This window comes from Coregonus lavaretus, assembly GCF_964263955.1.
Source record: "Coregonus lavaretus genome assembly, contig: HAP1_SCAFFOLD_610, whole genome shotgun sequence".
Taxonomy (NCBI): Eukaryota; Metazoa; Chordata; class Actinopteri; order Salmoniformes; family Salmonidae; genus Coregonus; species Coregonus lavaretus.
In genome coordinates, this window is record NW_028157147.1 from 189,345 (window position 1) to 214,287 (window position 24,943).

The window sequence follows — 24,943 nt, forward strand, 5'->3', positions numbered from 1 at the left end:
ACAACCATAGAACAACCATATAACAACCATATAACAACCATACAACCATAGAACAACCATAAAACAACCATAAAACAACCATAAAACAACCATAAAACAACCATAGAACAACCATACAACCATAAAACAACCATAGAACAACCATAGAACAACCATACAACCATAAAACAACCATAGAACAACCATAAAACAACCATAGAACAACCATAGAACAACCATACAACCATAGAACAACCATAGAACAACCATACAACCATAGAACAAACCATAGAATGTCACGGTTCAGACAGACGACCAGAGGACCACAATTGCGTCACACCAGAAAGTTTATTAAAACTTAAGGGAAAAGGGAAGTAGGGAGTGAATGAAGGCTCCAGGGGTAACAGGGATCCCGTCCAATGTGCTGGGTCTGTGCCCCCCCCAGTGGCAGCGATGCGTCCTATGAAGCCGGTGGTGGGTGGTCCAGAAGTCCTGGGGGGGGGAGACACAGACACAACAGGGCGGAATGAAACAAGGCAGCAGTACAGTTCAAGGGAAATCCAAAATACGTAGTAGCAAGGCAGAAGGCTGGTCAGAGTTACCGGGATTGAAGAGTAGTCAGGAGTCGTTATGGCAGAAGCAGGTCTGGATCTCCTGGGGCAGAAGAGTATCCAAAAATCAGGCAGGTCCGGGGTCACAAAACCAGGGTGAGCCAGAAGCGCGAGCAAACAGGTTCCGGGTGTGAGCTTTGCAGACGATCTGACACCGGAGAGCTGAAAGACAGGGCCTTAAATACTGGGAGAGGTAGTGGGTAATGCAGCGCAGCTGGCAGAGTAATTAGAGCAGAGCAGAGCAGGGACAGGTGGAGCTAGTTAGGCTGAGTAGAGAGAGTGGTGAGCAGAGTGGAAGAAAATAAAGGTGGTAACCCGGTGGAGTGAGAGGCTCATGACAGAACCCCCCCCCCAAGGGACGGCCCCAGAAGTCCCAAGAGCAACACCACGCCGGGCGGGAGGAGGGGAGCCGGAGGAGGGCTAGAACTCCTCCGAACGGTCCGAGTGAACGTCCTCATCCTCGGAGGAAGCCGGAGGGCCGTGGTCGGGAGATGGGACAGGTCCCGAGACAGGATCAGGCACAGGACAGGAAGCCGAGCGGGCAGGACGGTTAGGGACCCCTCTGGGGCGGCCCCTACGGATTGCAGGTTGATCAGGATGCCGTTGGTGGAAAGCGGTGATGAGAGTCCTATCCACAATCCGACTAGCTGGCACCCAGGTCCTTTCCTCAGGTCCATAGCCCTCCCAGTCAATGAGGTACTGGAGACCCCTACCCCTCCGTCTGGACCGAAGCAGGCGGCGGACGGTGTAAACCAGACCACCATCGACGAGCCGTGGAGGAGGAGGACAAGGCGCAGCAGGGACCAGCGGACTCTCATGGATGGGCTTAATCTTAGACACATGGAAAGTGGGGTGCACCCTCAGGGAATTAGGCAGTTGGAGCCGGACAGCAGTTGGGCTAATCACTCTTATGATAGGGAATGGGCCAATGAACCGAGGTGCCAGCTTCTGCGACTCCACCCTGAGTGGCAGGTTCTTCGATGACAACCACACCCTTTGACCAACATGGTAGGTGGGAGCAGGAATTCTCCGACGGTTGGCCCCGGTAGTGTAGCTGGCAACGGATCTGAGGAGTGTGGCTCGGGCTTGTGACCAGGTGCGGCGACATCGACGGGCAAAAGCAAGTGCAGATGGGCAAGTAACCTCCTCTTCCTGGCTGGCAAATAGAGGAGGCTGGTATCCATAAACACATTGGAAAGGGGACATACCGATGGCAGAGCAGGTCAGAGAATTGTGTGCGTACTCCACCCATGTCAATTGCTGCGACCAGGAGTGGGGGTTGCGTGAAGTCATGCATCGCAGTGCCTTCTCGAGCTCCTGATTAGCCCGCTCTGACTGCCCATTGGATTGGGGATGGAATCCGGAAGTCAGACTGACTGTGGCTCCCAGCAGGTGACAGAACTCCTTCCAAAAAGCGGAGGAGAATTGTGGACCACGGTCAGAAACTACATCCTTTGGCAGTCCGTGGATCCGGAAGACGTGTTCCAGGACCACCTGGGCGGTCTCCTTGGCGGTTGGGAGCTTGGGGAGGGGAATGAAGTGTGCCATCTTGCTGAAACGGTCAACTATGGTGAGAATGACGGTCATGCCACTTGAAGGGGGCAGCCCCGTGACAAAGTCAAGGGCGATGTGAGACCAGGGACGTCTGGGCACAGGCAGGGGCTGCAGCAATCCGGCTGGGGGCTGGCAGGACGACTTGTGTTGGTTGCAGATGGGGCAGGCTTGGACGAATTCCCGTACATCCTTTCTCAGAGAGGGCCACCAGAACCTCTGGGCGAGCAGGTTGTAAGTGCGGGTGGAGCCAGGGTGACAAGCTAGGCGGGAGTCATGTCCCCACTGAACGACCTGGGACCTCAGGTCTTCGGGGACAAAAAGGCGGTCAGCTGGGCAAGTGCTGGGACCTGGCTGGTTACGGAGAGCCTCCAGCACCTGTTCCTCAACAGCCCAGGTCAGAGCTGCAACGATGCAGGGACTTGGCAGAATCGACACAGGGTCCTTGGAGGGGGTGTCATCCTTCTGGAATTGACGGGAGAGGGCGTCTGGCTTGGTGTTGCGTGATCCAGGCCGGTATGACAGAGTGAAATTAAACCTGGTGAAGAACAGGGCCCAGCGGGACTGCCTGGAGTTCAACCGTTTGGCCGTGCGGATGTACTCCAAGTTCTTATGATCGGTCCAAACGAGAAATGGAATGGTGGACCCCTCCAGCCAGTGACGCCACTCCTCCAAGGCAAGCTTCACAGCCAGCAGCTCACGGTTCCCTATGTCGTAATTGCACTCAGAGGGGGACAACCGACGTGAGAAAAAGGCACAGGGATGGAGCTTCCTATCCTCCGCAGCCCACTGAGAAATCACAGCACCAACTCCCACATCCGAGGCGTCCACCTCCACAATGAATTGCCGGTCCACATCAGGCATCTGGAGGATGGGAGCGGAGGTGAACCTCACCTTGAGGGTACTGAAGGCTTTGTCGGCTGCTGGGGTCCAGGTGAAGGGTTGCTTGGTGCTGGTTAGAGCAGTGAGAGGGGCAGCAACGGTACTGTAGTTCCGGATAAACTTTCTATAGAAGTTAGCAAACCCCAGAAACTGTTGCAGCTTCTTTCTGTTCTCCGGAACTGGCCATGAAGTGACTGCTGATACTTTGGCAGGATCCATTTGGATACTTCCCTCTGCCACTATGTACCCCAGGAAGGCCACTGTCTTGACGTGAAACTCACATTTCTCTGCCTTGGCGTAGAGGGAATTCTCCAGAAGACGATGAAGGACTTGCTGGACATGGCGGGTGTGTTCAGACAGGTCTCTGGAGTAGATTAAGATGTCATCCAGGTAAACGAAGACAAACTTGTTTAACATGTCCCGCAGTACATCATTCACTAGAGCCTGGAACACAGCAGGAGCATTGGTGAGGCCAAAAGGCATAACCAGATACTCGTAGTGGCCTGTTGGTGTATTGAATGCGGTTTTCCATTCATCTCCCTCCCGGATCCGCACTAGGTGGTAAGCGTTTCTGAGATCCAACTTGGTAAAAACAGTGGCTCCCTGGAGCAACTCAAAAGCAGAGGTGAGCAGAGGCAGAGGGTAACGGTTCTTCACTGTGATGTCGTTGAGTCCCCTGTAGTCGATGCAGGGGCGAAGAGATCCGTCCTTCTTCCCCACAAAGAAGAAGCCAGCACCAGCAGGAGATGAAGATGAACGGATTAATCCTGCGGACAGAGAGCCATTGATGTAGTCCTCCATGGACTTTCTTTCAGGAGCAGACAACGAATAAAGACGACCCTTTGGAGGGGCTGTTCCAGGGAGGAGGTCGATGGCACAGTCGTACGGTCGGTGAGGGGGCAGAGATGTGGCTCTTGCTTTGTTAAACACCTCTCTGAGACCATGGTAGCATTCTGGGACATTGGAGAGGTCAGGAGCGGAGTTAGTAGGTACTGGCCGAGGGGGTAGTGCGGCAGCAAGCAGGCAGGTTCGGTGGCAGTCCTCTCCCCACTCCCTGATCACCCCGGTCACCCAGTCGAGCTGAGGGTTGTGCCGGCGGAGCCATGGGTAACCCAGGATGAGGGGTTGGCCTGGAGAGGGGAGCAGGTGAAACTGGATAGTTTCTTGATGGTTTCCGGACAGACCCATCGAGACCGGGGCCGTGACATGAGTGACCGATCCGAGTAAGTGTCCGTCCAGTGCCCGGGCAGGAATAGGAGGTGTCAAACGGAGGTTCTCCAGTCCCAGTTGGCGTGCCAGCTTGATGTCCATTATGTTGGCTTCGGCGCCAGAATCCACCAGAGCAGCCAGGGTGTGAGTTGAGTCAGAGAGGCGGAGGTGAACTTGCAGCAGGGGTTTGCGGTCGGAGGACTGGATGGTCATTGAACTCAACCGGACTCCCCCTATGCCCGGTGAGCTTCGGCCCTTTAAAGGGCAGGTTACCACACGATGTCCATCACCTCCACAATAGAGGCAGAGGTTTGAGGTGAAGCGGCGCTGGCGCTCTGCAGGAGTGAGAGAGGCTCGCCCAATCTCCATAGGCTCAGACTGATCAAGCTGACCTGGGTGAGTGGCAGTAGATGACAGGAGCCCAGTCGGATCTCTCCGAATGCCGGTAGTAGGTGGACCTTGGCGCCCCCTCTCACGACGACGGGTCTGTATCCTTCTGTCGATCCTGACAGTCAGTGCGATGGCTTCATCAAGAGTGGAAGGCAGTTCATGGGAGACCAACTCGTCCTTGATATAGTCAGCCAAACTATGGAAGAACGCGTCCACCAACGATGGTGTGTTCCAAGAACTTCGTCTAGCCAGGGTTCGGAAGTCGATGGAATGGTCTGCGACTGTACGTCTGCCTTGTCGAATACTGAACAGTTCACGAGACGCCTCTGCGGTTGGTGAATCCAGGTCAAACACCTTCAGCATCTCCTCAGCAAACAGGTCGAAGGTTGCACATGCGGGGGTTTGACGTTCGAACTCTGCTGTTCCCCAGAGTCGAGCTCGGCCCGTCAGGTGAGTGATGGCATACCCAACTTTAGCCCCCTCCGTGGCGAAGGTCCTTGGCTGCAAGGAGAACTGAAGTCGGCAGCTAGTCAGGAATGGCCGGACCTGGGTTGAATCGCCGTTGAACCGCTCGGGGTTTCCAATCTTGGGTTCCGGAGCAGCGGCTGCAATGACCGGGGCAGGTAACTCGGGGGCAGGGCTGGTGGGCAGACTGGCTGGGGTAAGGTTGGTGAGGAGTTGAATGATCATGGCGAGTTGTTGTTGCTGCTGCTGGAACTGCTGCTCATGCTCATCGGTTTCCATGTCGGGGAAAGTGTGCGCTGAGTCCATAATGGTCAGATCGTACTGTCACGGTTCAGACAGACGACCAGAGGACCACAATTGCGTCACACCAGAAAGTTTATTAAAACTTAAGGGAAAAGGGAAGTAGGGAGTGAATGAAGGCTCCAGGGGTAACAGGGATCCCGTCCAATGTGCTGGGTCTGTGCCCCCCCCAGTGGCAGCGATGCGTCCTATGAAGCCGGTGGTGGGTGGTCCAGAAGTCCTGGGGGGGGGAGACACAGACACAACAGGGCGGAATGAAACAAGGCAGCAGTACAGTTCAAGGGAAATCCAAAATACGTAGTAGCAAGGCAGAAGGCTGGTCAGAGTTACCGGGATTGAAGAGTAGTCAGGAGTCGTTATGGCAGAAGCAGGTCTGGATCTCCTGGGGCAGAAGAGTATCCAAAAATCAGGCAGGTCCGGGGTCACAAAACCAGGGTGAGCCAGAAGCGCGAGCAAACAGGTTCCGGGTGTGAGCTTTGCAGACGATCTGACACCGGAGAGCTGAAAGACAGGGCCTTAAATACTGGGAGAGGTAGTGGGTAATGCAGCGCAGCTGGCAGAGTAATTAGAGCAGAGCAGAGCAGGGACAGGTGGAGCTAGTTAGGCTGAGTAGAGAGAGTGGTGAGCAGAGTGGAAGAAAATAAAGGTGGTAACCCGGTGGAGTGAGAGGCTCATGACATAGAATAAACACTCAACCAATAACCACACAAATAATTAGCAGATAATCGCTCGACGACCACAGAACAACCATAAAATAATGATTCCATAACCATAAAACAACCCATCCTACAACCACCTAATAACATTGATGTATGTAACCCCTGTATAGATTAACCCTCGTCTGGACGGCTGTATCCGGGGCTGGAACCTGATGAACCAAGGGGCGTCTGGGGTGAAAGAGGTTATCCAGGAAAAGGAGAGTAAACACTGTTTCCTGCACGTAGAGAGAGGGACCTACTTCACTGGAGCAGGACTGGCTCACTTCAACATAGACTACAGTGAGTAGTGTACACTATACTGGCTCACTTCAACATAGACTACAGTGAGTAGTGTACACTATACTGGCTCACTTCAACATAGACTACAGTGAGTAGTGTACACTATACTGGCTCACTTCAACATAGACTACAGTGAGTAGTGTACACTATACTGGCTCACTTCAACATAGACTATACTGGCTCACTTCAACATAGACTACAGTGAGTAGTGTACACTATCCTGGCTCACTTCAACATAGACTATACTGGCTCACTTCAACATAGACTACAGTGAGTAGTGTACACTATCCTGGCTCACTTCAACATAGACTATACTGGCTCACTTCAACATAGACTACAGTGAGTAGTGTACACTATACTGGCTCACTTCAACATAGACTACAGTGAGTAGTGTACACTATACTGGCTCACTTCAACATAGACTATACTGGCTCACTTCAACATAGACTACAGTGAGTAGTGTACACTATCCTGGCTCACTTCAACATAGACTATACTGGCTCACTTCAACATAGACTACAGTGAGTAGTGTACACTATCCTGGCTCACTTCAACATAGACTATACTGGCTCACTTCAACATAGACTACAGTGAGTAGTGTACACTATACTGGCTCACTTCAACGTAGACTACAGTGAGTAGTGTACACTATACTGGCTCACTTCAACATAGACTATACTGGCTCACTTCAACATAGACTACAGTGAGTAGTGTACACTATCCTGGCTCACTTCAACATAGACTATACTGGCTCACTTCAACATAGACTACAGTGAGTAGTGTACACTATTCTGGCTCACTTCAACATAGACTACAGTGAGTAGTGTACACTATACTGGCTCACTTCAACATAGACTATACTGGCTCACTTCAACATAGACTACAGTGAGTAGTGTACACTATCCTGGCTCACTTCAACATAGACTATACTGGCTCACTTCAACATAGACTACAGTGAGTAGTGTACACTATACTGGCTCACTTCAACGTAGACTACAGTGAGTAGTGTACACTATACTGGCTCACTTCAACGTAGACTACAGTGAGTAGTGTACACTATACTGGCTCACTTCAACATAGACTACAGTGAGTAGTGTACACTATACTGGCTCACTTCAACATAGATTACAGTGAGTAGTGTACACTATACTGGCTCACTTCAACGTAGACTACAGTGAGTAGTGTACACTATACTGGCTCACTTCAACGTAGACTACAGTGAGTAGTGTACACTATACTGGCTCACTTCAACATAGATTACAGTGAGTAATAGCAGTTAATATACTAATACAGTGGACTATATTCTACTACAACAGTGATTCTCCAGATGATTGGGAAATAGGGGGGGGGGTTACATAGACCTCTGTTTACTAAGGCTGTCTTTGGTGTGTGTGTGTGTGTGTGTTTGTGTGTGTGTGTGTGTCTGTGTGTGTGTGTGTGTGTGTGTGTGTGTGTGTGTGTGTGTGTGTGTGTGTGTGTGTGTGTTTGTGTGTGTGTGTATAGGTGAGTCGGGGAGCTGGAGGGTTGATCTGAAGATAAGTATCCGTCCGTCCAGCAGCACAGGAGTTCTCTTCGCTCTGGTCGTCAACGATACCGTCCCCCTGTCTGTCGCCGTGGTTACGCAAGGACCTGACGATGCTGTGAGTTCAGCAACGATCCCCACGCGCGCGCACGCACGCACGCACACACTCACATCCCCTCCTCCTTTCTCCAGCACCTGCAGGTGTTCCTGGATGGGGTGTCCGTGGCGGTGCTACAGTCGTTGATGTTGTGTTACCCTGACCGTCTGTCTGTAGAGCTGACTGTCACCCCCACTACCCTGGAGATCATCGCTAACTCCTCCACATGGTCCTACAGCCTCCCAGACGGGGCGCTGGATCGACTCAACGGCACAATGATGACACACTCTGTCAGCACATGCATAGGAGGACTGCCAGGTAACTAGCTAGTTACTTACTACCAAACTAACTAACTAGTAGCTAACTAACCACCATGATTCTGCCGTTCAGGACATGCATAGGAGGACTGCCAGGTAACTAGCTAGTTACTTACTATCAAACTAACTAACTAGTAGCTAACTAACCACAATGATTCTGCCATTCAGGACATGCATAGGAGGACTGCCAGGTAACTAGCTAGTTACTTACTACCAAACTAACTAACTAGTAGCTAACTAACCACCATGATTCTGCCGTTCAGGACATGCATAGGAGGACTACTAGGTAACTAGCTAGTTACTTACTACCAAACTAACTAACTAGTAGCTGACTAACCACCATGATTCTGCCGTTCAGGACATGCATAGGAGGACTGCCAGGTAACTAGCTAGTTACTTACTATCAAACTAACTAACTAGTAGCTAACTAACCACCATGATTCTGCCATTCAGGACATGCATAGGAGGACTGCCAGGTAACTAGCTAGTTACTTACTACCAAACTAACTAACTAGTAGCTAACTAACCATAGGAGGACTACCAGGTAACTAGCTAGTTACTTACTACCAAACTAACTAACTAGTAGCTAACTAACCATATGAGGACTACCAGGTAACTATCTAGTTACTTACTACCAAACTAACTAACTAGTAGCTAACTAACCATAGGAGGACTACCAGGTAACTAGCTAGTTACTTACTACCAAACTAACTAACTAGTAGCTAACTAACCATAGGAGGACTACCAGGTAACTAGCTAGTTACTTACTACCAAACTAACTAACTAGTAGCTAACTAACCATAGGAGGACTACCAGGTTGGTGAAACTTACTGACTGACTAACGTAGTCCATATTTCATCATTTATTCAGATTTCATTGATGAAGTGTTTGGGGGGTATTTAATCTCTCCCTCCCTCCCTCCCTCCCTCCCTCCCTCCCCCTCCTCCTTTCCCTCCCTCCCTCCTCCCTCCCTCCCTCCCTCCCTCCCTCCCTCCCTCCCTCCCTCCCTTCCTTCCTTCCTTCCTTCCTTCCTTCCTTCCTTCCTTCCTTCCTTCCTTCCTTCCTTCCTTCCTTCCTTCCTTCCTTTCTTCCTTCCCCTCCCTCCCTCCCTCCCTCCCTCCCCCTCCTCCTTTCCCTCCCTCCCTCCCTCCCTCCCTCCCTTCCCCACTTCCCCCCTCCCTCCCTCCCTTCCCCTCCCTCCCTCCCTCCCTCCCTCCCTCCCTCCCTCCCTCCCTCCCTTCCCCACTTCCCCCCTCCCTCCCTCCCTTCCCCTCCCTCCCTCCCTCCCTCCCTTCCCCACTTCCCCCCTCCCTCCCTCCCTTCCCCCCTCCCTCCCTCCCTCCCTCCCTCCCTCCCTCCTTTCCCTCCCTCCCTCCCTCCCTCCCTCCCTCCCTCCCTCCCTCCCTTCCTTCCTTCCTTCCTTCCTTCCTTCCTTCCTTCCTTTCCCTCCCTCCCTCCCTCCCTCCCTCCCTTCCTCCCTCCGTCCGTCCGTCTCCAGATACTATCCCAGCCTCCTCCACCCCAGTGTCAGCCTACTACCACGGCTGTCTGGACGTCAACATCAACGGTCGGCTGTTAGACTTCGACGAGGCAGTCAGTAAACACAACAGCATTAAGTCCCACTCCTGCCCTCCTGTCTCGCCCCCCAAGACACACTCTGACGACCCCCACCACTCACCCTACAGGAAGTGACCTCACAGCCAGGTCGACCAATCACCGCACATCTCTGTCCTGAGGCCAAATCTGTGTATATGATCCTATAACTAATGATTAGAGGGAGGGGGAGGGAGGGAGGGAGGGAGGGAAGAAAGGAAGGAGGGAGGGAAAGGAGGAGGGGAAGGGAGGGAGGGAGGGGGGAAGGAAGGAAGGAAGGAAGGAAGGAAGGAAGGAAGGAAGGAAGGGAGGGAGGGAAAGGAGGGGAGGGAGGGAGGGAGGGAGGGAGGGGGGAAGGAAGGAAGGAAGGAAGGAAGGAAGGGAGGGGGAGGGGGAGGGAGGGAGGGAGGGGGGGGGAGATGGAGGGAGGAGGGGAAGGGAGGGGAAGGAAGGAAGGAAGGAAGGAAGGGAGGGAGGGGGGGAGATGGAGGGAAAGATGGTGGGTGGACTTGCACAATGCAGTCATTTCTGTTTATTTAGTTTCCTGCACTCGTGGTTAGACTGTTTTTATTGGACATGTCACCCCCTCACCATCACCCCACCATGGTTTGTATTTCCTTTAAAAAGCACCTGGGTCTGTTACTTTGACACTGTCTGATCTAGCTTTGACACTTGTTCTGATGTCAGGAGTTCCATAGACATGTAGTGAAACAGCAGAGCTCTGGAAGGTTCTGATACAGTGGATTGACCCGGGGTAGATGGTTCTGTTATAAATGTAGAGGAAGGTTCTGATACAGTGGATTGACCCGGGGTAGATGGTTCTGTTATATATGTAGAGGAAGGTTCTGATACAGTGGATTGACCTGGGGTAGATGGTTCTGTTATATATGTAGAGGAAGGTTCTGATACAGTGGATTGACCCGGGGTAGATGGTTCTGTTATATATGTAGAGGAAGGTTCTGATACAGTGGATTGACCTGGCGTAGATGGTTCTGTTATATATGTAGAGGAAGGTTCTGATACAGTGGATTGACCTGGGGTAGATGGTTCTGTTATATATGTAGAGGAAGGTTCTGATACAGTGGATTGACCCGGGGTAGATGGTTCTGTTATATATGTAGAGGAAGGTTCTGATACAGTGGATTGACCTGGGGTAGATGGTTCTGTTATATATGTAGAGGAAGGTTCTGATACAGTGGATTGACCTGGGATAGATGGTTCTGTTATATATGTAGAGGAAGGTTCTGATACAGTGGATTGACCCGGGGTAGATGGTTCTGTTATATATGTAGAGGAAGGTTCTGATACAGTGGATTGACCCGGGGTAGATGGTTCTGTTATATATGTAGAGTAGATAGATAGATGGCTGGATAGATATGGACCACATGCAGGGTGATTTTTGGTTCTCTCTTTTGTGTCTCGTCTCTCTCCCTTTCTTCAGAGACACCCCAATGGTTGAGTGTATATAAAAACAAGCTCACATTAATATATAAGTAAAATGTAGTTGTTTTTTGTTGATGGATTTAGTGTTTTGTGTGTGTTTATTTTTAACAAAAGTGATCCAAAGCAGGTACGTAAAACTGTGATTGTGTCTGAAATCTTTCTAGCCTACTGCTTACTAAATGTACTAATCATACTACATACGAACATACTAATAAAGTGCAGTATTAACTTGAAACAAAGCGACAATTATTAACATACTGGCTCAAACGACAGGAATGAAGCAGCGGACACTAGCGGTTGTTCGCTCACTGTTTCTGGCGGACGTTTTATGGTGTTACACAGCATACCTTCGTCAAACTGCTACACAATGCTAGCCAGCAGCTAACAAAATGAGTTTGTTTTTGCCCAAATTGTCATGCAAAAAGGACATAGACGAGGTAATAAAAACTGTCGCTGAAAAGGTTTTAGTTCTTCGGTTCGGGAGAGACGAAGACTCGGTCTGCCTGCAGCTTGATGAGATTGTAAGTAGCTAACGTTAGCATGTGTCGCTAGCATGTTAGCTGCAGCTTGATGAGATTGTAAGTAGCTAACGTTAGCATGTGTCGCTAGCATGTTAGCTGCAGCTTGATGAGATTGTAAGTAGCTAACGTTAGCATGTGTCGCTAGCATGCTAGCTGGGTAGCTAGCTCTACCAACTAACTACTGCAATATTGTGGCCAGTAAACATTGATGCAAGACGGGCATGTCAGTTGTTAGTAGCATTTACACCAACACTGTCAATTACTTTTTTGCAACGTTTCAGTCTGTCTGAATCGGAATGCCAGTGTTGTCATTCTTTTGCCAGCTGTCCAAAACATCCCACGACCTGAGTAACATGGCTTCTATCTACATCGTGGATGTGGACTCAGCACCCATCTACACGAGATACTTCGACATCAGCTACATCCCGTCTACCGTCTTCTTCTTCAACGGACAACACATGAAGGTTGATTATGGGTGAGTGGTGGCATGTTAGGGTTGACATGAGGAGAAGGAAGATAGCCTACGCTGGACTCGGACGCTAGAATACCACAGGCTGGTTTCAGTGAGCTGTAACACTCCCCTTCAGTCATGGGTACTACAATTCCCCTTTGTAGGCTTATAGCTAAAACACTGTTGTCCCTTGTCCCCACACAGGTCTCCAGATCACACCAAGTTTGTGGGCAGTTTTAAGACCAAGCAGGACTTCGTGGATCTGATCGAGGTGATCTACAGAGGAGCTATGAGAGGGAAGATGATCGTCCAGAGTCCCATCGACCCTCAGAACATCCCCAAGTACGACCTGCTCTACCACGGGATCTAGCCCCGTCATGACCTGCTCTACCACGGGATCTAGCCCCGTCACGACCTGCTCTACCATGGGATCTAGCTACGACCTGCTCTACCATGGGATCTAGCCCCGTCACGACCTGCTCTACCACGGGATCTAGTTTTTAAATTTCACCACAATTCCCCACCCTTCAGCGCGGTTACAAGCACCCTGGCTGCAGATCTTGTCGGGCGGCCGACAGCACGGTTGGAGCGCTCAAGCTGCCGAGAATTCATGTGAAAAGAAACCGTCTGACGAGCACAGAACGGATTGGCCCGGCCTGGACAATTGTGGTATTGACCTTATCTAGAGACACCACTGCAGCTGGCGCCATCTCACTTGACCATTAAACTGATGTACTGTTTGTTGAAACTGTCTGTAACTTGACGTTGATATTTCCCTAGGGAAATAGATCTCTATATGAGACGGATACATGTCAGGGTGGACAACGTCCTTTTATTTCTTCCAATGAAGACCCATTTACAGCTTGGAGCTGACGGTTCTTGTTGCCTCATAGTGTGAATGCTGAGCCTAATGTATGTCTGGTGAGAAGGTCTGAACCTTTTGAACTTTTGTTAATAAATGTGTCGCTTCAAATAATGTTGGTTTGATCTCTATTATAGAGGACCAACAAGAAATCATTATCTGCTAAATTGTTAGCTACATAAAAGTAATAAGACCATTCACAGTGCTGGAGATCCTTGTATTATTTAATCCCAGGCACCACAGGCTGAATGACTTGTATCAATTTGGAGATTTGTTGGTATTTGGGTCCATTAATGAGTATTTTCAAAAAGTAAACAAAAATGTCAAACTTGATGAATGGATATTTTCTTTAGTTTATCATACTGCAGTCATCAACATTTTCATGAATTTTAACCACTTTAAAAATGGACATGCATCAATCATGTAAAAGCCCATTTCATAGAGAATGTTACAAACTGAACTACATTTAGTAACTTCCTTTGAAGAGATGGTGATTGGGTCTAAACAGGCTTTTGGCGTTTGGTAAGTCTTCATTCAGTGAACTTCTCGTTACCTGACGTTTCCAGAAAGTCAGACTTCCCACACCAACTCATTATTCTCCGTTTCTGAACCATCTGCATTCACTGTGTTGTGTGGTGACCCTTAGATATATTCATTCCCTGTGTTGTGTGGTGACCCTTAGATATATTCATTCACTGTGTTGTGTGGTGACCCTTAGATATATTCATTCACTGTGTTGTGTGGTGACCCTTAGATATATACTCCAGACTTGCCCAGAGGGAATTGTTGATATGCTGTACATTCTTTTATTCTAGATAACATTTTTATTTGGAAAAATGTGCCATTTTACAGATAGAAAGATGAAAAAAAGTATTTATCCACAATCTGCTGTGGACACGTCCGTTCCTGGGGTGTCCTTAACAAAATGAAACAAAAATATTTAGGCCGACTTCATCCAGTGTCCAGAAAAATGTATTAGCATGAATTAGACACTTACTGAGCAAAAGGCCACAAGATAAACCCTCAATTCCAAACGTGCCCCTTGTACTTCACTGGTGCTGTCAGGGCGCCAGGTAGCTTTAGTGGTTAAGAGCGTTGTGCCAGTAACCGAAAGGTCGCTGGTTCTAATCCCAGAGCCGACTAGGTGAAAAATCTGTCGATGTGCCCTTGAGCAAGGCACTTAACCCTAATTGCTCCTGTAAGTCGCTCTGGATAAGAGCGTCTGCTAAATGACTTAAATGTAAATGTCAGAGCGGCCCGGTGTGAGGTCTGATCTGTCCCACGGTGCTCCTGTACTTCACTGGTGCTGTCAGGGCGGCCCGGTGTGAGGTCTGATCTGGCCCACGGTGCTCCTGTACTTCACTGGTGCTGTCAGGGCGGCCCGGTGTGAGGTCTGATCTGGCCCACGGTGCTCCTGCTGCGGGTCACCATACTAAAGCTGGTGGGTGCTTTAGGACTCAGTGTTTTGGAGAAGAACCTGAACACAGACTCCATGCAGACAGCTGGAGCCGCCTCATGGCTCTGCGTCCCAGCTGACATCTGAGGGCATCCTGCTTTCAGCGACCCCACCTGCTGGTTCAGGGGCTTGGAGCTCAGCACCCACCTAAAAAGACAAATGGGTTATGGAATGTGCAATGTCAAAGATAATATATTGTCAATTACTTCCCTGGTTATATAAAAGACATCATCCCACCTCCTGGAGCGCGTCTTCAGCCACTCCCGGCCCTCCGCGTCCAATGGCTGGTGCCACAGGCTGTGGGAGGAGTCCAGGAAGGCCGCCGCCCACACCTGCCTCACCACTTGCTGCGGGCGTCGGCACAGCAGGTCCACGAACGCCAGGCCTCCGTAACCGTGCGCTACCACGACGACGCGCCGGGAGACGCAGCGCGACACTAGGAGGTCCCAGACGCGGTGCACGTGCTCCTCCGGGGTCTCCCCGACGCCTCCTCCCTGGTTGGGGTTCATCAGGAGGACAGAGCTGCCTTCCTCCAGGGCCCTCCTCACGTAGGGCATCATGCTGCCTCTCTCCAGCCCCTCGCTGGCAGCAGCCCTCCAGCTCCACAGGCCACAGCGCATCGTTCCCCGGTCCTGGACCACCAGCAGCAGGGTGGCAGGGCTCTCCAGGGCCCCAGGGGATAGGTAGACGTAGCCCTGGCTGGGGGCTCCTCGCTGGGGGCTGAAGGAGACCCCGTGGTCCCCATGCCCCTTGGGCTCTGCTGGAGGTGGGAGGTAGAGCCTGGTGAGGTGCAGCTGCTCCTCCAGGAGAGAGTGAACGTGTTGGGTGACGTGAAGACACAACGCCTGGTCCTCCCTCTGGGTGGCGTCCGGGTCACAGCCCCGATGGAACCGGAACGAGAAGGGCTCCTGGGTGACCCGGTGACACAGACACCCGTCCGAGGTGAAGCGATACGGGAAGACTGAGGGAGGGGACACAGCCTGACCCCGCTGGCTCTGGGTCTGACCCTGGGTCTTAGCGGTGTCCACCATTAACTCCATCCTGGTGCAAAGCAGAGAGGGAGATGGTAAACACAGGGGGGAGCGCTATCTGATCCTGTTAGCCTCTAGCCCAGGAGGCTATCTGATCCCGTTAGCCTCTAGCCCAGGAGGCTATCTGATCCCGTTAGCCTCTAGCCCAGGAGGCTATCTGATCCCGTTAGCCTCTAGCCTAGGAGGCTATCTGATCCCGTTAGCCTCTAGCCCAGGAGGCTATCTGATCCCGTTAGCCTCTAGCCCAGGAGGCTATCTGATCCCGTTAGCCTCTAGCCTAGGGGGCTATCTGATCCCGTTAGCCTCTAGCCCAGGAGGCTATCTGATCCTGTTAGCCTCTAGCCCAGGAGGCTATCTGATCCTGTTAGCCTCTAGCCCAGGAGGCTATCTGATCCCGTTAGCCTCTAGCCCAGGAGGCTATCTGATCCCGTTAGCCTCTAGCCTAGGAGGCTATCTGATCCCGTTAGCCTCTAGCCCAGGAGGCTATCTGATCCCGTTAGCCTCTAGCCCAGGAGGCTATCTGATCCCGTTAGCCTCTAGCCTAGGGGGCTATCTGATCCTGTTAGCCTCTAGCCCAGGAGGCTAGCTGATCCCGTTAGCCTCTAGCCCAGGAGGCTATCTGATCCCGTTAGCCTCTAGCCTAGGAGGCTATCTGATCCCGTTAGCCTCTAGCCTAGGAGGCTATCTGATCCCGTTAGCCTTTAGCCTAGGAGGCTATCTGATCCCGTTAGCCTCTAGCCTAGGAGGCTATCTGATCCCGTTAGCCTCTAGCCTAGGAGGCTATCTGATCCCGTTAGCCTCTAGCCTAGGAGGCTATCTGATCCCGTTAGCCTCTAGCCTAGGAGGCTATCTGATCCCGTTAGCCTTTAGCCTAGGAGGCTATCTGATCCCGTTAGCCTCTAGCCTAGGAGGCTATCTGATCCCGTTAGCCTCTAGCCTAGGAGGCTATCTGATCCCGTTAGCCTCTAGCCCAGGAGGCTATCTGATCCCGTTAGCCTCTAGCCTAGGGGGCTATCTGATCCTGTTAGCCTCTAGCCTAGGAGGCTATCTGATCCTGTTAGCCTCTAGCCTAGGAGGCTATCTGATCCTGTTAGCCTCTAGCCCAGGAGGCTGCTATCTGATCCTGTTAGCCTCTAGCCTAGGAGGCTGCTATCTGATCCCGTTAGCCTCTAGCCTAGGAGGCTGCTATCTGATCCTGTTAGCCTCTAGCCTAGGAGGCTATCTGATCCTGTTAGCCTCTAGCCTAGGAGGCTATCTGATCCTGTTAGCCTCTAGCCCAGGAGGCTGCTATCTGATCCTGTTAGCCTCTAGCCTAGGAGGCTGCTATCTGATCCTGTTAGCCTCTAGCCCAGGAGGCTGCTATCTGATCCCGTTAGCCTCTAGCCTAGGAGGCTGCTATCTGATCCCGTTAGCCTCCTGGGCTAGAGGCTGCTATCTGATCCCGTTAGCCTCCTGGGCTAGAGGCTGCTATCTGATCCCGTTAGCCTCCTGGGCTAGAGGCTATCTGATCCCGTTAGCCTCCTGGGCTAGAGGCTATCTGATCCCGTTAGCCTCTAGCCTAGGAGGCTGCTATCTGATCCTGTTAGCCTCTAGCCTAGGAGGCTGCTATCTGATCCCGTTAGCCTCTAGCCTAGGAGGCTATCTGATCCCGTTAGCCTCTAGCCTAGGAGGCTATCTGATCCCGTTAGCCTCTAGCCTAGGAGGCTATCTGATCCCGTTAGCCTCTAGCCTAGGAGGCTAGCTGATCCCGTTAGCCTCTAGCCCAGGAGGCTATCTGATCCCGTTAGCCTCTAGCCTAGGAGGCTATCTGATCCTGTTAGCCTCTAGCCTAGGAGGCTGCTATCTGATCCCGTTAGCCTCTAGCCTAGGAGGCTGCTATCTGATCCCGTTAGCCTCTAGCCTAGGAGGCTGCTATCTGATCCCGTTAGCCTCTAGCCCAGGAGGCTATCTGATCCCGTTAGCCTCTAGCCCAGGAGGCTATCTGATCCCGTTAGCCTCTAGCCCAGGAGGCTATCTGATCCTGTTAGCCTCTAGCCTAGGAGGCTATCTGATCCGGTTAGCCTCTAGCCTAGGAGGCTATCTGATCCCGTTAGCCTCTAGCCTAGGAGGCTGCTATCTGATCCCGTTAGCCTCTAGCCTAGGAGGCTGCTATCTGATCCTGTTAGCCTCTAGCCCAGGAGGCTATCTGATCCTGTTAGCCTCTAGCCCAGGAGGCTATCTGATCCTGTTAGCCTCTAGCCTAGGAGGCTATCTGATCCTGTTAGCCTCTAGCCCAGGAGGCTATCTGATCCCGTTAGCCTCTAGCCCAGGAGGCTATCTGATCCTGTTAGCCTCTAGCCCAGGAGGCTATCTGATCCCGTTAGCCTCTAGCCCAGGAGGCTATCTGATCCCGTTAGCCTCTAGCCTAGGAGGCTATCTGATCCCGTTAGCCTCTAGCCCAGGAGGCTATCTGATCCTGTTAGCCTCTAGCCTAGGAGGCTATCTGATCCCGTTAGCCTCTAGCCTAGGAGGCTGCTATCTGATCCCGTTAGCCTCTAGCCTAGGAGGCTGCTATCTGATCCCGTTAGCCTCTAGCCCAGGAGGCTATCTGATCCCGTTAGCCTCTAGCCCAGGAGGCTATCTGATCCTGTTAGCCTCTAGCCCAGGAGGCTATCTGATCCTGTTAGCCTCTAGCCTAGGAGGCTATCTGATCCTGTTAGCCTCTAGCCTAGGAGGCTATCTGATCCTGTTAGCCTCTAGCCCAGGAGGCTATCTGATCCCGTTAGCCTCTAGCCTAGGAGGCTATCTGATCCTGTTAGCCTCTAGCCCAGGAGGCTATCTGATCCCGTTAGCCTCTAGCCCAGGAGGCTATCTGATCCCGTTAGCCTCTAGCCTAGGAGGCTATCTGATCCCGTTAGCCTCTAGCCCAGGAGGCTATCTGATCCCGTTAGCCTCTAGCCTAGGAGGCTATCTGATCCCGTTAGCCTCTAGCCTAGGAGGCTATCTGATCCCGTTAGCCTCTAGCCTAGGAGGCTATCTGATCCTGTTAGCCTCTAGCCTAGGAGGCTATCTGATCCCGTTAGCCTCTAGCCTAGGAGGCTATCTGATCCCGTTAGCCTCTAGCCTAGGAGGCTATCTGATCCCGTTAGCCTTTAGCCCAGGAGGCTATCTGATCCTGTTAGCCTCTAGCCCAGGAGGCTATCTGATCCTGTTAGCCTCCTAGGCTAGGAGTACTGAGTAAGCAAACACATCATTATTTGTAGTCAGGGATCATTTTACATTTCATGTAATAGATAGTGGGGTCCCAAATTATTGACACCCTTTGATAAAGATGAGCAAAAACGACTGTATAAAAATAATACAAATACTGAGCTATATTGTATGCTACATTTTTTGTGGGTAATTATATTATTTTATGCTAATACAATTGCTCCATTGGTGTGCGTAGCCAAAGAGCTCTATGTTCATGTCATCCGGCTAATGTAAACGACTGGAGTTCGCTAAACGGCACTGGCACTTGGATTGGAACCGGTGCTCTTTGGCCAGGCACACCGGTGGTGGGTTTGGTGTCGAAATAAGGATGCATGAGTAGAACATAACTGTAAAGTATGGTGGTGGATCTTTGATGTTATGGGGGCTGTTTTGCTTCCACTGGTCCTAAGGGGCCCTTGTTAAGGTCAACAGCATCATGGACTTTACCAAGTACCAGGACATTTTAGCCCAAAACCTGGTTGCCTCTGTCAGGTAGCTGAAACTTGGCCTCAAGTGGATCTTCCAGCAAGACAATGACCCCAAGCACACATCAAAATCCACAAATAAATGGTTAATTGGCCACAAAATGTAAATGTTGCAATGGCCATCTCAGTCTCCGGACTTCAAACCCATTGAAACCCCGTGTTTTGAATTGAAGAGGGCTTCTCCATGAGATTCTCCATAAGCACATTTATACAGTCATTTTTGCTCGTCTTTATCAATGGTGTCAATCCTATTCTAATCAATGAAGGTAAAATGGTTTGCATTGCCATGTATTTTATCCTAGGATTTATTTTGCATTGGATTTGTCAGTCCGTTCAGACGTCCATTTATCATCATGGCTATTGGCTAATAGCATCCCTCCTCACCAAAACATACTATCATCATGGCTATTGGCTAATAGCATCCCTCCTCACCAAAACATACTATCATCATGGCTATTGGCTAATAGCATCCCTCCTCACCAAAACATACTATCATCATGGCTATTGGCTAATAGCATCCCTCCTCACCAAAACATACTATCATCATGGCTATTGGCTAATAGCATCCCTCCTCACCAAAACATACTATCATCATGGCTATTGGCTAATAGCATCCCTCCTCACCAAAACATACTATCATCATGGCTATTGGCTAATAGCATCCCTCCTCACCAAAACATACTATCATCATGGCTATTGGCTAATAGCATCCCTCCTCACCAAAACATACTATCATCATGGCTATTGGCTAATAGCATCCCTCCTCACCAAAACATACTATCATCATGGCTATTGGCTAATAGCATCCCTCCTCACCAAAACATACTATCATCATGGCTATTGGCTAATAGCATCCCTCCTCACCAAAACATACTATCATCATGGCTATTGGCTAATAGCATCCCTCCTCACCAAAACATACTATCATCATGGCTATTGGCTAATAGCATCCCTCCTCACCAAAACATACTATCATCATGGCTATTGGCTAATAGCATCCCTCCTCACCAAAACATACTATCATCATGGCTATTGGCTAATAGCATCCCTCCTCACCAAAACATACTATCATCATGGCTATTGGCTAATAGCATCCCTCCTCACCAAAACATACTATCATCATGGCTATTGGCTAATAGCATCCCTCCTCACCAAAACATACTATCATCATGGCTATTGGCTAATAGCATGCCTCCTCACCAAAACATGCTATCATCATGGCTATTGGCTAATAGCATCCCTCCTCACCAAAACATGCTATTGGCTAATAGCATCCCTCCTCTTTATCATCATGGCTATTGGCTAATAGCATCCCTCCTCTTTATCATCATGGCTATTGGCTAATAGCATCCCTCCTCACCAAAACATGCTATTGGCTAATAGCATCCCTCCTCTTTATCATCATGGCTATTGGCTAATAGCATCCCTCCTCTTTATCATCATGGCTATTGGCTAATAGCATCCCTCCTCTTTATCATCATGGCTATTGGCTAATAGCATCCCTCCTCACCAAAACATACCTGGGGAAAGTGACGCGTTGTCACTTGTTAGCCTAAAATAGGCGCTGTATGCGTTCTGGCGATCAGCTGTGTCCAAAAACCGCAAAGAAGGCACTAAACGTTACTTTACTCTCGATTGAATATTAGTAATGACTAACTCCGATGATGCTTTGACAGATGGAAGCTACAAACGAATAGCGACGATGGGGATCTCCCCAACCCCCATCTATAGGTCAAGGTGGTATGGAACTGCGGCGTGACACAATCAGTCACGAGATATATATCATGAAATCTAACACATATTTTTTTAAATATTTGTTTTACTTCGAGATGACAAGCTTCAACCACACAGAGATGCTTTTATTTAAAATATTTAAATTGTATTGTACATTTAATTCACACTCTTTATTGCTGGCAATATGTATGAAAGTATAGTGCATGAATTGTTGAGCAATATGCTATGGCCATTTCAGGGCTATCAGCTTTATCCCCACATTGGCAATTGTTTCACCATGAATGTATTATGAAGTATATGAGTTGTCTGGAGAATATATCCTATTTTCACAGTATCATGGTTGCTAGATCTTGTCTCTATATCTGCCGGGTGCTGTGAGCGTCATGTCTGTGATGATGGTTGGTGGCTTGTATCCAAAGGACCTTTTTTCACTGTGATGATCCGTCTATTTGTCTGTCTCCCTCAGTGACCCTGCCGTCATACAGGGGGTTGGACCTCTGGTGCATCTGCAGCAACACAGGGTCAGAGGTCAGAGGTTAGGGACAAGGTCAAGGATGTGGTTGATAAGAGGCAAGTTTTTCCACTACCAGAATAAATACTAACGCCTGGTCATAATGTCTCCACCATCATTTCCTATGACTGAAAACATCTTCTGGACATCAGATCAGCGATCACTAACCTCGATTTGGACGACAACTTCTACTTCAACGAGTCAGCAGCTCCAGACGTTCTGCTTACTCTGGACCAGGCCCTAATCAGCAGCTCTGGATGTTCTGCTTACTCCGGACCAGGCCCTCTGGACCAGGCCCTAATCAGCAGCTCTGGACGTTCTGCTTACTCTGGACCAGGCCCTAATCAGCAGCTCTGGACGTTCTGTTTACTCCGGACCAGGCCCTAATCAGCAGCTCTGGACGTTCTGCTTACTCCGGACCAGGCCCTAATCAGCAGCTCTGGACGTTCTGCTTACTCCGGACCAGGCCCTAATCAGCAGCTCTGGACGTTCTGCTTACTCCGGACCAGGCCCTAGTCAGCAGCTCTGGACGTTCTGCTTACTCCGGACCAGGCTCCTAATCAGCAGCTCTGGACGTTCTGCTTACTCCGGACCAGGCCCTAATCAGCAGCTCTGGACGTTCTGCTTACTCCGGACCAGGCTCCTAATCAGCAGCTCTGGACGTTCTGCTTACTCCGGACCAGGCTCCTAATCAGCAGCTCTGGACGTTCTGCTTACTCCGGACCGGGCCCTAATCAGCAGCTCTGGACGTTCTGTTTACTCCGGACCAGGCCCTAATCAGCAGCTCTGGACGTTCTGTTTACTCTGGACCAGGCCCTAATCAGCAGCTCTGGACGTTCTGTTTACTCCGGACCAGGCCCTCTGGACCAGGCCCTAATCAGCAGCTCTGGACGTTCTGCTTACTCCGGACCAGGCCCTAATCAGCAGCTCTGGACGTTCTGCTTACTCCGGACCAGGCCCTAATCAGCAGCTCTGGACGTTCTGCTTACTCTGGACCAGGCCCTAATCAGCAGCTCTGGACGTTCTGCTTACTCCGGACCAGGCCCTAATCAGCAGCTCTGGACGTTCTGTTTACTCCGGACCAGGCCCTAATCAGCAGCTCCAGACGTTCTGCTTACTCCGGACCAGGCCCTAATCAGCAGCTCTGGACGTTCTGTTTACTCCGGACCAGGCCCTAATCAGCAGCTCTGGACGTTCTGCTTACTCCGGACCAGGCCCTAGTCAGCAGCTCTGGACGTTCTGCTTACTCCGGACCAGGCTCCTAATCAGCAGCTCTGGACGTTCTGCTTACTCCGGACCAGGCCCTAATCAGCAGCTCTGGACGTTCTGCTTACTCCGGACCAGGCTCCTAATCAGCAGCTCTGGACGTTCTGCTTACTCCGGACCAGGCTCCTAATCAGCAGCTCTGGACGTTCTGCTTACTCCGGACCGGGCCCTAATCAGCAGCTCTGGACGTTCTGTTTACTCCGGACCAGGCCCTAATCAGCAGCTCTGGACGTTCTGTTTACTCTGGACCAGGCCCTAATCAGCAGCTCTGGACGTTCTGTTTACTCCGGACCAGGCCCTCTGGACCAGGCCCTAATCAGCAGCTCTGGACGTTCTGCTTACTCCGGACCAGGCCCTAATCAGCAGCTCTGGACGTTCTGCTTACTCCGGACCAGGCCCTAATCAGCAGCTCTGGACGTTCTGCTTACTCTGGACCAGGCCCTAATCAGCAGCTCTGGACGTTCTGCTTACTCCGGACCAGGCCCTAATCAGCAGCTCTGGACGTTCTGTTTACTCCGGACCAGGCCCTAATCAGCAGCTCCAGACGTTCTGCTTACTCCGGACCAGGCCCTAATCAGCAGCTCTGGACGTTCTGTTTACTCCGGACCAGGCCCTAATCAGCAGCTCTGGACGTTCTGTTTACTCTGGACCAGGCCCTAATCAGCAGCTCTGGACGTTCTGCTTACTCTGGACCAGGCCCTAATCAGCAGCTCTGGACGTTCTGCTATTTTTACCATAAAGGTGAGATTTGAACCTTTCTTGGAGTATGCAGCATTACTAGTTATTGTGTCTGGTCCTCTTATGATACATAATTATTTGTGGGGATTATGTAAATTACATTTTCGATTACATTTAACTGGTTAAATCCCATCGTTAATTAGCCCATTCATATTGCACAATGTTCAGTAAGTTTTTTCATATTGAACATACTGCACCGTAGTACACCATTTCCTGAACATTGTGTCGCAGTAAAAGGGGGTTTCATTCTACTCAGGAGCACTTCTAGTTTCCAAATCCACAGAGTTTCCACCCAGAGGAGTGTCGCTACTCAGGGGGGTCCACTAGTTTCCAAATCCACAGAGTTTCCACCCAGAGGAGTGTCGCTGCTCAGGGGGGGTCCACTAGTTTCCAAATCCACAGAGTTTCCACCCAGAGGAGTGTCGCTGCTCAGGGGGGGTCCACTAGTTCTCCAAATCCACAGAGTTTCCACCCAGAGGAGTGTCGCTGCTCAGGGGGGTCCACTAGTTTCCAAATCCACAGAGTTTCCACCCAGAGGAGTGTCGCTGCTCAGGGGGGTCCACTAGTTTCCAAATCCACAGAGTTTCCACCCAGAGGAGTGTCGCTGCTCAGGGGGGGTCCACTAGTTTCCAAATCCACAGAGTTTCCACCCAGAGGAGTGTCGCTGCTCAGGGGGGGTCCACTAGTTTCCAAATCCACAGAGTTTCCACCCAGAGGAGTGTCGCTACTCAGGGGGGTCCACTAGTTTCCAAATCCACAGAGTTTCCACCCAGAGGAGTGTCGCTGCTCAGGGGGGGGTCCACTAGTTTCCAAATCCACAGAGTTTCCACCCAGAGGAGTGTCGCTGCTCAGGGGGGGTCCACTAGTTTCCAAATCCACAGAGTTTCCACCCAGAGGAGTGTCGCTGCTCAGGGGGGTCATTCTACTATCTCTACACAATGGACAGATAATTTTGTAAGATGCAATAAATGATAGAAGTACACAAACAAAAAACATAATTATTTGTAGGCTTGACATTTATTACATTTTTTATGACAATATCTTATAGAACTACTTTTAATTATTCTTTGTATGATAACTTAGTATAAAATGTATTAATAATTGTGTACATTTTCCATAATTTCCGCAATAATTATTAATTAAACAAAGTATACAGGATGGGACTTTTATTCTGAAGGGTTGCAAAAAATCCGTGACCCGGAAGTACTCTGTCATTCTTACCCGCTTCATAGCGGTGCGACCTTGTGCAAGCGTGATTTTATAAACGAACCTATTTATCGTAACCTATAATAGTTGTTTC

The 24,943-nt window shown here is 50.4% G+C and overlaps 4 protein-coding genes across 5 annotated transcripts in view; 3 read left to right on the forward strand and 1 right to left on the reverse strand.

Moving 5' to 3' along the window:
- The window catches only part of LOC311125773 (vitamin K-dependent protein S-like), a 28,371-nt gene extending 18,255 nt beyond the window's left edge, over positions 1 to 10,116 (forward strand). For both annotated transcript variants that reach the window (XM_084199805.1, XM_084199806.1), the window contains 4 exons: positions 6,217 to 6,385; positions 7,889 to 8,025; positions 8,100 to 8,322; positions 9,820 to 10,116. In XM_084199805.1, the coding sequence (XP_084055931.1) occupies positions 6,217 to 6,385; positions 7,889 to 8,025; positions 8,100 to 8,322; positions 9,820 to 10,013 (723 nt within the window). In that variant the 3' untranslated portion in view covers positions 10,014 to 10,116. The remainder of the gene's footprint in view (positions 1 to 6,216; positions 6,386 to 7,888; positions 8,026 to 8,099; positions 8,323 to 9,819) is intronic.
- A 290-nt stretch (positions 10,117 to 10,406) lies between these two features.
- On the forward strand, positions 10,407 to 13,524 carry LOC311125774 (thioredoxin-like protein 4B). The gene is made up of 3 exons (XM_084199807.1): positions 10,407 to 11,878; positions 12,202 to 12,353; positions 12,534 to 13,524. The coding sequence occupies exons 1-3, from the start codon at positions 11,747 to 11,749 to the stop codon at positions 12,697 to 12,699; spliced, it is 450 nt and encodes a 149-aa protein (XP_084055933.1). The 5' UTR covers positions 10,407 to 11,746; the 3' UTR covers positions 12,700 to 13,524.
- A 532-nt stretch (positions 13,525 to 14,056) lies between these two features.
- Positions 14,057 to 16,994, reverse strand: LOC311125775 (cotranscriptional regulator ARB2A homolog). Its single transcript, XM_084199808.1, has 2 exons — positions 14,885 to 16,994; positions 14,057 to 14,794 (listed from the first exon to the last, which is right to left on the reverse strand). The coding sequence occupies exons 1-2, from the start codon at positions 15,685 to 15,687 to the stop codon at positions 14,563 to 14,565; spliced, it is 1,035 nt and encodes a 344-aa protein (XP_084055934.1). The 5' UTR covers positions 15,688 to 16,994; the 3' UTR covers positions 14,057 to 14,562.
- A 7,872-nt stretch (positions 16,995 to 24,866) lies between these two features.
- The window catches only part of LOC311125762 (large ribosomal subunit protein uL16m-like), a 15,646-nt gene continuing 15,569 nt past the window's right edge, over positions 24,867 to 24,943 (forward strand). Inside the window, exon 1 of the mRNA XM_084199790.1 lies at positions 24,867 to 24,943. This exon is cut by the window's right edge and continues 136 nt beyond it. The gene's annotated coding sequence lies outside the window, so the exon portion shown is untranslated.

Coding starts and splice junctions, on each gene's coding strand:
- LOC311125774 (XM_084199807.1), top strand. CDS start 11,747: ATGAGTTTGTTTTTGCCCAAATTGTCATGCAAAAAGGACATAGACGAG. Junction 11,879..12,201: donor GCCTGCAGCTTGATGAGATT/GTAAGTAGCTAA, acceptor TTCTTTTGCCAG/CTGTCCAAAACATCCCACGA. Junction 12,354..12,533: donor CACATGAAGGTTGATTATGG/GTGAGTGGTGGC, acceptor GTCCCCACACAG/GTCTCCAGATCACACCAAGT.
- LOC311125775 (XM_084199808.1), bottom strand. CDS start 15,687: ATGGAGTTAATGGTGGACACCGCTAAGACCCAGGGTCAGACCCAGAGC. Junction 14,795..14,884: donor CTGAAGACGCGCTCCAGGAG/GTGGGATGATGT, acceptor TTGTCTTTTTAG/GTGGGTGCTGAGCTCCAAGC.